The 12,458-nt window shown below is 34.3% G+C and overlaps 1 protein-coding gene across 1 annotated transcript; it reads right to left on the reverse strand.

The window, feature by feature from the left end:
* Positions 1–849: 849 nt before the first annotated feature.
* On the reverse strand, positions 850–11,705 carry LOC123893982 (V-type proton ATPase subunit a1). Its single transcript, XM_045943838.1, has 18 exons — positions 11,201–11,705; positions 9,935–9,979; positions 8,473–8,595; positions 8,162–8,269; positions 7,762–7,875; positions 7,464–7,637; positions 7,163–7,300; positions 6,591–6,698; positions 6,333–6,440; positions 6,096–6,244; positions 5,301–5,454; positions 4,265–4,425; positions 3,203–3,409; positions 2,933–3,116; positions 2,754–2,837; positions 2,194–2,390; positions 2,047–2,106; positions 850–1,598 (listed from the first exon to the last, which is right to left on the reverse strand). The coding sequence occupies exons 1-18, from the start codon at positions 11,357–11,359 to the stop codon at positions 1,394–1,396; spliced, it is 2,478 nt and encodes an 825-aa protein (XP_045799794.1). The 5' UTR covers positions 11,360–11,705; the 3' UTR covers positions 850–1,393.
* Positions 11,706–12,458: the final 753 nt, after the last annotated feature.

Raw genomic sequence — 12,458 nt, forward strand, 5'->3', positions numbered from 1 at the left:
TTCCTCTTGATTTGGTTAAATTCATATTATTAGCTTCACAATAAAAAAAGAATCCACCCTTTATAGCACACTTTTTCTTTTTGATAAACTAAAGGTATCATCCATATGAAATTGCAATGACCAATTCCTTGAAGTAACTGAAATCCATTTCCAAAGGTTAAAGATCTCTTGATTCCTCGCGTCTGGCTTGGAAGCAAGCTACTTGTCGCCTATCTCACCCCCTTTCTTATTATTAGTAAGATAGGTTGCCCTTTCCCCTTTCTCTTTGACTTAGATTAACTGATTAGGAGTTGTAATAGGACAACTCGATTGAAACTTTCAAAATCCTCCATAGTTTTAGGCAAGAGTCATGAGAAATTGTTGCTTCTAACCTAAACAGGTCCTCCCAAAGGTTTACCATTCATACTACAAAGGTTGTGATATGAATGCAACCTGCACAGAGCATCCACAATAGGTTTTGGATACACCAACCTCAAACTCATGTTTGCAATGCACCTGGCAAGCTTTCTCATTGCCTCTTATGATGCCTAGTAAATCTCTCTCCAATGGAATTAATATCTAGCATACCACAAGTATCCACAACTCATGCAAACTCAGCGGCTTCAGTTCAGAGCAAGAGAATATGACACCAATTCGATCATTCGGCATAAGGGACTTTGCATTGTTGATGTTTTTAAACATAAATGATTAGCTTGACATGGGATAGTGGGATATATTTTTCAGAAGTTACAAACATAAGTTTAACAATACTTGCTCTCATTTTATCCAAAAACAAAACAATACTTAGTCAATAAGTTTACACAAACATATACTATATCATTATAGAAGTGACAAATTCCAGAGAACATGTCATTATTCAACTTCAGATTTCTATATTTTACTCTGACAATAAATCCGTACAAAAACAATGGGGCTCTAACTTATTATTTATCAATACAAGAAAATTTCAGAGAAATTGGTTGTTTCTCAACAAAACCTGTACTACATCATGTATGTATGTAACACCCCAAAAATCCAATAGCTACAATCTATCATGAATCCCAGCTCCTAATTACAAAAAATTAGTCAGAAAATTCCATTCCTTATCTCTTCCTGTTTCCTATTCTAAATTTTGAAAAAAAACTACAAACTAGATATTCTGTTACAGATGTAGATGTCTTCCATGAACATTGGCAGTGTAATTTGTTATACTGTCTAAGCCACAAGAAAATATGCATGATTTTTTTCTTTTTGTTGCTAGGTCCATCCATATCAAGGAGCATATCATGAGGCAAACCTAACAACTGTAACCATTAAATTAGGTTTCTACAAATTCTCATCTTGTGCCTCCATTCACTTGTGCAAAATATCCTCTTCATATTATTTGCCAAAAACGCAAGTTAGTTACGATGGATCAATCATCATCCTCTGTTAAAGAAGCAAATGAAAAAGGCTTGAACTTGTAGCCATCACCATGGTAGAATTTATTTTGAAATTCTACCCAGTGAAGCCGCAGGGCATGAAGAAAAGCACTGAGACTCTCCATCATAAGTAGTATAAAGGCAGTTGCAAAGGCAAAAACAGTTAGCCCCACTAACCGAATGACGAGATTGTCATACCTGTTTTAATTGCAACCAGAAATGACATTAATAATTAAAAAATAAGATAAAAATATATAAATTCCAACAAATGAATACATATATGCAGAGATAGATAACTCCTAATGTATAAGATGCCGAGTGCGGGAGGTAGCGACAAAATACGTTCCCTCCCATTTATTAATCAAAATAATCCCAAAATAGTGGATGTTTGGGATTTATCAGGCCCCTTCTTGTAATTAACTAGATCCAGGAAATTATCATTCACCAATCCAATCTAGCCTTTTCTTACCAAATTATAAAAATAATTCTTTAGCACTGTTTGATTTCGTGTATCGCATGATTATTATCCACATAAATCTTGAATGGAATCCCATTACATCCAAGTTCAAATATGAATTGCTCTTTCGTCTATCAACAGAAAGATTGAAAGGTTTGAAGTATAAAAGTGGTTATAAATCAAACTCACCCCCAAGCAAGAAGCAACACTTTCTCATAGAAAACAGTAGAAAGTTCCGAGTGAGCCAAACTGCAAATGTTAAGAAAAATTAACCAACAAGCAGAATCTATAAACTAGAGATTCATGAACATGGAGGAGGATCGTGGCTGAGCAAACCTTAATGCCCAAAGTCGAAGATATGATGCCGTATTTGAAACTGAACCTAAAATAAACTCGATGGAGTGGATCATTTGGTGAACAAAGACCTCGCTAAAATTGAATTCTTCATGATGATGTTCCCTGGCAGAATCTGGCTCCACCTCAAGATCCAGTTCAGAAGAATTCAAAATACCATAACTACGCCCTTGAAATCTCTGCAAAATGTCAGAGGATAAAAAATTAATAATTTTGGCAGACTCATTTGTATCGCTTTTTAATTACAAGATGCAACAGAAGTATATTGAAGCAACTACAGCCAGAAAATCTGGTTGCATTTTCCAACCAGAGTTATAAGTAGCTTAGCACTTAAACATATTTCATTTGAAAGAAAATTGATCTTGCAGTGGTTCTCGCGGAGAATTGACATACATCAACTCTTGCAGAAATTCAGTCAAAAAGTGGAAACTCAAACCACAAGCACATGTACACATATATGTAAATGTAAAATAGAGGTATGGCCAAATGAAATTATAAACTTCCTAGCAAAAAATTATACAAAATGCAAGTAAAAGTGGCACCTCCGTATGAAGCTTCTTTAGTATAAAAGGTTTTGGAAAGAGCATCCATGGAACTGCAATTAAAGCCAAAAGCAATAACACAATCTGCATATCAAGAGCATTAATTAAGACAGATGAAAAGCCAGTAAACAGAACAGCAAATTTTTAAGCAAAAGTGAAGAAAAGAACGAGACTCGTACTTGAAGTGGTCTTTGGCCCCAGAACAACTGATTCTCACCAAGTTCGTCTGTAGGGCTTAAAAACATATATATCATCACGTGATAAAGGTCTGCTTGAGAGCCAGAACACCACTTAACAATGATGAGAAGGGAAAGATATCCAAACAGACTGTTAAGGAAAATCATCTGTGGCACAAATTGGTACCTGAGAGCGACATTAGAGTAAGTTAAAACATTCTATTGAAAGGATAACACAAATAATTGCAAAGGCCAGGCAGAACAGACACACACCTTATATCCAGTGAGCTTCCAAAGAAACGAGCATTGAAATAACTTAATATAATTCCCAAATTCATATGTGCCACACCAAACAGAATGGACATTTTCATCTTCATAGAGTTCAGAAAGGCCAACTCTGAACGACTTCCACGCCAGCTAGGATCCACACCAAATGGGTATGGATCACGGTATTTGACTAAGCCAGTAGTATATGCATCCCTGATAAAAGGTGCAGAATTATGAAAAGTCAAAATGCATCGAAGTTAAAAGCTTGCTACTTTAGAAACAAAAGGAACTTGGCTGCATTATTGGCCAATATAACAGCCAAAATCAGAACAAAGGAACAATTCAAAGAAAAAAAAAATATAAATGCATAAAGCAAAACAAATAGTGCAATCGTGAGAGATTATGGCAAAATAATTCCCAATGACATAAATATGAAGTCAAATAAATGTGAGTGAAATGTGAATCATTAGTCCTAGGCGAGGGACTAAGGAAAATACAATTCAGTAACACATACATACTGGGAATTCTCTCCCAGAACTATCACCAAGTTCAATTGATGGTTTCCAATTATAAATCCGTCTCATTATGGTGGTTCATAGCGCTCAGCCTAAGAGAAGCACAATTATTTGAATTAACATTTGTATTTTGGAAACTAGCTTCATTGGTCATTAAGGAATCTAACAACATAAACCTATGATCTCTACCCAAAACCCCCACTTGCTTCAACCAGAAGATTTATAGCCTAGATGGCATTTTAGCAAATTAATTGATGTTACCCAAACCCCACTGTTGGTTGAGATGCAAAGCTGCAAATGGAGATACAGAGGCCATGTTCACACTATAGGGGGCAGATGAGCAGTCAGATATAACCTTTTAAAAAGAAGAAAAAATGAGACCAATATGTGAAAAACATTGAATAATTGTACAGGGAAACTATATAAAATTGAAATGCAAACGGGAAACATACTACATCAAGAAAGGCATCATACTCATACATCTAGACAACAAAAGAAAACAAAAATTTATTGGCACCAAAGTTAGAGGCTCCAAGAGACAAATAGAACATACCTGCATGAAGTATCACGGCATCGAAAAGCTGATGGACCAAATATGTGAAAAGGAACAGAAAAGAACTCATTGTAGATTAACCCACAATAGATTGAAAACAGTGACATCAAAAGAATCACATAGCGCCCACCAAATAGCATCTCCATGAAGCTTCCAAGTTTCTGGAAGAAACCAAATAGAACTGTTAGGTTTTAATTGCAATGCCAACAGCAGAACAAAAGTAAAGGATACTTTAAGTCTCTGAACCACTTCAACGTACTATAATAGATATATTTCACTAAAACATTTCAATTTTGAAGATATTTAGGCATCAAAAAACATAAATCTTGCAAAAAAAAAGAAAAATTAAAAATGCCACCTCTTTCCATGGTGACCCTACTTAAAGCTATAAGTAAAAGGAAAAATGTTATCATTCTACCATTGTCCCATTAGCTTTTAGCCTGAGGGAGCTGTTTTTTGGATTCTGATGGGCCGATCACATTTGATTCGAGATCGGGAGTTAGTGTCGATCTAGTGGCAACTTTTGGGGCTGGGGTTGTGTCTTCTGGTGGCCTGAAATCTGAGGGGTGCCTTTCTGAATATGGGATTAGGAGGTGGACCTCTATTAGGTGATGTTTGTTTTGGTGTTTATTTTTGGCGTTCCGCATATATACGGCGCCATGTTATGTAGTTACTCCCTCCGGTCCTATATATAAGAAAAGTTTGACTTTTTAGGTTCATTGTAATATGAATGTATTTAGACTATATTATAGTCTATATACATCTATTTCACAATGAACCTAAGAAGCAAAATTTTCCTTATATATAGGACTGGAGGGAGTACTTTTTACCGGTCTTTGTTCGTCTTGTGCATAGACCTGGTTAATAATATATTTGCCGTTCAAAAAAAAAAAAGGAAAAATGTTCAAGGTTGACAGATCTCGAATAATGTTTTTATTATTCAAGGATGGAGCATGACATATGTCACATGACCCGTACATATTTTGGCAGATACTTCCATTGTTTCCTTATTTATAACACGGGATGATTTTTTTACCTGTGTACTGAGCTTGTTTTCACGTGCTATAAGAACCAATGCTCCCAGCAACAGGCAAATTCCATGACCCCAGTCCCCAAACATCATAGCAAATAGGAAGGGGAATATAACAGTTGTGTAAACTGCAGGATTTGCTTCTTGGTATCTTGCAACACTGCCAAGAAAAAGGGCCAATTAGATCATGCAATATAAACTTGGAACATAATAGCTAGTAAGCTAGACAATTTGTATATGTAACAACACATCCCTCAACTCAATCCAGAAAGACAAATCTTAAACATGTCATATTTTAGTAATATCATATGGTTTAACTTCTAATGAAGTTTTACAACCTCTTGATACATCCAGATCAACAAACAAGTTTAGAAATAGAAAAGGAGTGGGAAAGAGACAACTCTCCCACTTTTTCTGTTTGCAAAGGTTTAAACTTGTGAAGTACTGATCACTTTTAAAATTTGAAAATTTTTCCTCTTCATCCCCAGTATACAAAGTTTCTTATCCTCCTTCACTCATTCAAAAATATTTCTTCAAGGTCTGCACGTTATAGATGTAGAATATACACTTATCAGAAAGTTGTGTGTGCAAGTTGCAAGTGACAACATAAATTCAATTTATTCAAATCTAATGCACTACTCAGACATCTATCCACCTTTTAGCAGAGGAATTGCATATTTCCGTCCAATGTTCTAAATTCAAGAAACAAATGCACTTTATAACACCAAACAAAAACTAACTTCATTACATTAAAATATTCATGTTGCTGCTACTAAACACAGTCAATAAAATTAAGCTCACCCATATGCATCAACAATTTCCTGATACGGATTTGTGAAAGTGTTGGTCTTAAAATATGTAGGTGGGGCTTCCACTGCATCCATTTGATGGAAGATTATGCCAACTTGAGAATTGCTATCAAAAGTTGCGCGATGCAGTACCTCCTGCATCTGGAAAATTATTGATTGTAAGTTATTTTTTTAGAAAATATATACCAATGATGTTCAGTTCCTCAAAAATTTAGGACATAAAAAATACCTGTGCTTTTGCAATCATAGGGCACCATCCCTCTGCAACAAGACATTTTTTTGTGACATCAAAATTTAACATATTCAATGTATCATACACGGCCTTCTCTCTTCTTACCTAGGACAAGGCAACAAGGATAAAATCTATTGGTTCAGGATAGATACTCATTTATTGCAAACATCTATCAGATATTAGGATTAATTTGCATTTAAAATATAAAGAACATAATTATGTCAGACAATAAAGCGTACAGAAGCAAACTCTTACCAGGTCCATCCACTTTGCTAGATGGTCTGCAATAGAAGTTAGCGCCTTGTTCCGGTGCCTAATCCCAGCATCCAAAGTTGCCTCTAAGTCAGTAAGACGTGACGTAACCTGTACCCAGATATGAAGTTTTCAACCATAAACCACACAGAACTTTGCAAATGTGTAATTACCAAAGATAAACTATATAAATCAGCATCAAAGGCATATAAAAGAAAAGGCATCGGGTATAGTTGATTTCAATTCAGTGAAAAACTAATTTTCCCCATGCATACTACTTATAATTATGAATGGTAGTATTTCTATGAAAGACCACACAAAAATTATGACAATGCATGCTAATAAACTAAAGAGCATCTAAACAAAACCTATTGGATTGCAAAACCTGAATATCTTGGTAAGTGTATGTAAAGTTCCCCAGTATTTAGGTCAAAAGACTATATAAATATTCTCTCGCTCAAACTTTAGCTACAAATATCAAAACTGTATCTAGAGCACACTTTGCCCCTATGTTGTGATAATAATACAATAGAAGAGGTTGAAAAGTAACATTTTCCAAAGCTGAGCTCACTTACCTCCCTAGTTATTTGCCCATGCTTACTTATATCTTCAGGAACAGGATAACAATTTGCACCAAATGCCTCACAAATTTTCAGAATCTTCGTTCTTGCCTGTTCCCCGGAGAAAAACACAACGAATACTGTTTTCTCGATCTGAAAAGAAAATTACAGGAGTCTGAATCACTGTGTAGACAGGGTACAGCATGGGAATATACACCAGCTGTGAATGCAATAGGGCAAAATGATAAATACAGATTGACATGACGGAAAAAGAACCAAATTATCAATCTTCATAAGTTGTAAGAAAGAAGAAAACCATCTCAGTTGAAACAGGATCCATGATTTGCTCTCCAGCTGGGGCCTGATTGAAAAACATATTGCCTCTTGTAGCACGAAATAACATCCTTTCAAATCTAAGAGCCTTGGATTTACAAATTATCCCACTGATAAATCTTAAACCAGATGTATTTGATGGTTGGGGTCTCATTTCCTGTAAAATAAACAATTTAGTATAGTCCACTTAATGGATAAAATAAATTTAAAACACTAATAACAGTATTCTCACTTCTGACACTAAAAAAACAAAATATCAAGGATGGGATGTTACAAGGAACCTGTTCAAGCAAAGATGCTGTATCGCCATAGTCATCATTTGAGTATCCATTATCTTGTAGTTCTATCTCACCTGAAACAGCACGGCCATGACTCGAAATAAGAAAACCAGATGCCTGAAATTTACCAACAATATTATACCACGTGAGAAGCGGAAAGCATAGAGGAAAATTTTTATTCATTAAATAAAATAAATAAAATAACAGGATTGCATTCAGAGTTCAGAAAAATACCATAACCGTAGTTTAGTGATTTAAAAAAATTTAAAAATAAAACATTCAATAACTAATGCCAAATTATCATTGAAAAGACCATTAATTGTTAAGTGAAATTAAAACAGAAAAAATAAATACCAACTACCAAATTCAAAGGGAACATATAGATTTCCGTTAAAAAAAATACCTTTTGTAGTACAATCTTGAATTCCAAAAGTTCATTATATGATTGCCGAAGTTTGTCACTATTGGAGTTCATTTCAATTAGCTCATGTTCATGCTCAGCAAGATGTACCTGTTATAAGACAAACCCAACAGAAGATGTATAGTCAGATCCAAAACTGAAAATGCTCGAACAAACTAAAATTGCCAAGTAATGACTGCCAACTTCAGTTATGGCATCACATAGTTGATAACAGCAAGACAACATGTAACTTGAATATTAACCCTTAGGCAACAATCATATATGCCGGAGAAGGAAAAAAAATAGAAAGTGACCTCTAAATCCTCCAAGTCAATGTCCGGTTGCAATAGAGTGCGAGAAGACGACATTAGACCCGCTTTATTGACTTGATCCTTGAAAAATCGTAGCTTTCTTGACATTTCCGCACATCGCTTTACCTGCCCAAATCGAAATGCAGTTAATATCATATCAGTAACAAGAAATAAAAAGAAAAAAAACCATTATCACAATCATGACTTCTGAGAATAAACCATAACAGTGTATTCAGTCTAAAAATAAACTAAAAAAGACAACAAACTCAATGGAGACAAATTCTAGAAAATATACTCCCTCTGGTCTTGAATATGAAAAAAAGTTCAAACTCTCTAAGTCGCTAACTAAGAATATTAGTTAATCTCTTCAATTTTATTAATATAATCTAAAAAGTAATTGCATCCTGCAAACTTCCCTTCATAGGAATTTATTCCATTTGCTGTTTCTGAAAATAAAATGCAAATTAATTGATGGGTATTATACAAATGATATCATTAAAAATGGTGTAATTAGTTAATATTTACTAATATATTAGACTGCCAAACATAAATCTTTTTTTACTTATATTTAAGACCGTCAGACCAAACTGGTTAACTCTAAGAGAAAATAAAACGCTTGCCCAAAGGTTGAACCTTCTTCTTCGGCATTTTGAAATCAATTTTTAGGAGTAGGATAACTACAATCTAATTCCAACTTACATCATTCCATTTTAAGTTTCTTTACAAAAGTAAATGAAGTTGTAAATGCTAGCATAGAAGGAAACAGTGTCATGACCACTGGCCGTATAGAGAGGTCTAAAATCCCAAATGTAGACTATTCACAGGTTATACAAATGAGGTTCCTTGTCAAAAAGGTGTCAAGATTTATGCATTGTATGGCTAGCCAAAGATATAGGGAGGAAAGATATAAAGAGGAAGAAATTGGAGAGAAGAGAAAATGAAGAGAAGTTAAGTGAAAAACATGTATTGTTTGGTTGGTAGAAATAAGAAAGAAAGAAATGGGAAAGTTTCCCTCCAGTTGTTAGGAATTAGGATGAATAGAAGAGTAAGTAGGAAGGAATAAAAAGAATAAACATAGACATGTTTTTACCCTTACACGAGTTCGGTAAGTTGACATTACTAATTGATTAGAAACATTTTATTATCGACACAAATATGGCAATTGACTAAAATATTATGGTAATTGATTAATGAAGGATAATATGTGGAAAATACACACTCTTCCTCCGCTCCGTACACAAGTCTTTTGGTCTTTCCAGTGGAGTAGAGATCTTTTTGGTGGGACCTACACATAAAAAACTTATTTCTACCTTTTTCCATACAGTATCCAGACAAGAGAGATTGAGTATTTCTCTCCAATCCCTGTTCTCCCTATTTATTTCTTCCCAAATTCCCCCCATCCAAACACTACAGTTAGGAATTCAGAATGTTACAGGATTTCTCATTAGTGCATGAAAAAGAGTACCTGATTAACAAACGTTCTCTGGAAAGGGCTTTTGTCAGCATTTAACTGCACAAGAAAACACTGCTTATAAGAATTGCAAGTTGCAACAATGAAATAAAATTTAGAAGGCCAAAAAGTACTTCTCCTGCATATGGAGGGAAAGAAAATACTCAAAATAATCTGAACAAAATTTGAATATTTCATAATGCACCAGCAAAACTGCCACCCAAATTACCTTCCACAAATAGGTACAGTTGGACAGCATTGTGTATTATTACAAAGATACAACGTTGAAAGTCAAAAAACATTAACGTGTTAAAGTCCCTTCAAGCGCAATTGTGTGACAAAATAGACAATAATCAGAAAATTAACGTATCTTTGATTGTAAATCAAACATCCAGATAAGGTCAGACTGGATCCTGGGATCAAAAACTACCACTCCCAAGTGGTATAGCAATTCTTACATGTAGATGGATCTCCGCCAGTTTTTTAGCAACTGCTGAGTATGTCCTCTTATAACATTCTAAAATTCTAAAACAGAAGCTAATGATAGAATAAAAATAAATAACAATCCTAATCACAAAATAGTCCTCTAACATGATACCACATGCCTGATGAACATAGTCAGCACAACCATAATGTGCAAAGTTACAAGTGGAAATGACCATTATCAACAGCATTTGAATACACAATTACACATCCATACAGTCTAACTTCAAAAGTAAACCAATCAAACAAATCTCAACAGAGTGCAGTGATCTAGAGTTTGCCGCAAGTTGGAACCCAAACTGTGAACAATTGAGAAAATATTATTAACCACCTTCAACTAGAAAATGAAAGTAACAACTCAATACTGCTCCACGACTCATAATGCAATCGTGCACCAAAATCCACACCTCACAAGTCTAGAACTATAACTAGATTCAACAAATTTTTCACAAAACTATGCTCAAACTTTGGATCAGTTGTTCAGCAAGAAAGATCCAACATCCAAATCAATCACACTAACTTATCACTAAAATCCTAACAAATTAACATTCAGCATTGAATCATGCAGTACTACATTTTCATCATTTCTTAACTCAAGCACTCAATTCAACTAACATTCAATCCAAAAATAAATAAATAAATAACAGTCTAACGCAACTTATACAATTATCAATACATGAACCGCGAAAACTGCATAACGAACTTGAACAACACCTCAAAACACGAAGAGAATCGAAATTAAGCTGAGAATCAGATAAAAGCATTGAAAAGTGAATTTGGATCTGGAATAAAACTTACGTCTCGGAATTGAAGAAGACCGAGTTCACCTAAATATGAAATTGCACGGTGAGCAGATTCAGCCGGAATAATTAGTTGAACAAACGTCATCTTCTCCGATCGCATCAGATCCATCGGCGGTAAGTTATCAATGAACTGTTCCATTTTCCCGGGAAACATCGAGAAAATGGATCTGTTGATAGATCTGAAAGTGAGCGTGTGAGTGTTTCGAGAGAAGTTGAAAACTCTTTCTCTGTGTATTCAATTTGGCATTAACAGTTGTAAATAGAATTGAAGAAATTCGGTGTGCGTAGTAGAGTCTTATTGAAAAGGAAAAAAGTGGGAGTATTTTTTAGAAATGACGCTATACAAAAACACGCTATTGGTGTTGCTTTTGTTTGAGTGAAAATTCTTTTAACACATGATGGTTATGGTGACGGTGCGGTCATATTTCTTACTCTAACAGCCTGTAATTTTATCCGTCAACTGTTCGATCTATTTTGCATTTTGCACATGATTTTATTTTGGTTTCCTAAAATTTTCATAGGGACATGTTAGGTGTGTAAATGTAATCATACCAAGGATTTGAGGTGTATTCAAAGACCCCCTTCAGATGATGATACTCCCTCCGTCCCAAAAAGAATGACCCATTTTGAATATATGCACTATTCATATATATTGTTTTGACCATATTTTTCTACTAATAAATAAAAATAAATATTAACATATAAGATGTTGTTAGATTCGTCTCGATGAGTATTTTCAAAATATCAATTTTTTATAATTTTTACTATTATACAATTAAAGATATTAGTCGCCAAAGTTATGCATTGGCATGCGTGTTTCGGTCAACTGGGTCATTCTTTTTGGGACGGAGGGAGTACTTCGATTTTATTTTTTTTACTTTTTTTTTAGATTCATAGAGAATTTAATGTATCTAGTCTATGTTATGGATCACATACATTATATTCGTAATGAATCTAAAAAGTAAAACTTCTTTTATATTAAGGATCGGAAGGAGTATAACATATACTAGTATCTCTTTGAGTTTAATCGAAATCTTAGATTTGGAGCAACATTAAAACGTTTGTCAACTTGGTATGTCACTTGTTTGGATCTTACAAAGCGTGTTTCTTCTAGTTAAATATAGATCTTCGATTTGAAGTGTGAATTATGTTAAAATTTTTGTAGAGTTTGTTTTGGGTAGAGTTTGTCGCTCATTTGAATCGCACAAGACTGTAAAGACTAATAAAAAAAATTATACAAAATAACATTTGAG

This window comes from Trifolium pratense, linkage group LG7 (genome assembly GCF_020283565.1).
Source record: "Trifolium pratense cultivar HEN17-A07 linkage group LG7, ARS_RC_1.1, whole genome shotgun sequence".
Lineage (NCBI taxonomy): Eukaryota > Viridiplantae > Streptophyta > Magnoliopsida > Fabales > Fabaceae > Trifolium > Trifolium pratense.

What these genes read in the sequence shown, in the direction of transcription:
- LOC123893982 (XM_045943838.1), bottom strand. Translation starts at nt 11,359, where the DNA reads ATGTTTCCCGGGAAAATGGAACAGTTCATTGATAACTTACCGCCGATG. An exon ending in ATGGGCAAATAACTAGGGAG is followed by an intron (nt 6,699 to 7,162) that starts GTAAGTGAGCTC and finishes ATCTGGGTACAG; the next exon opens with GTTACGTCACGTCTTACTGA. An exon ending in GGAAGCTCACTGGATATAAG is followed by an intron (nt 3,117 to 3,202) that starts GTGTGTGTCTGT and finishes TGTCGCTCTCAG; the next exon opens with GTACCAATTTGTGCCACAGA.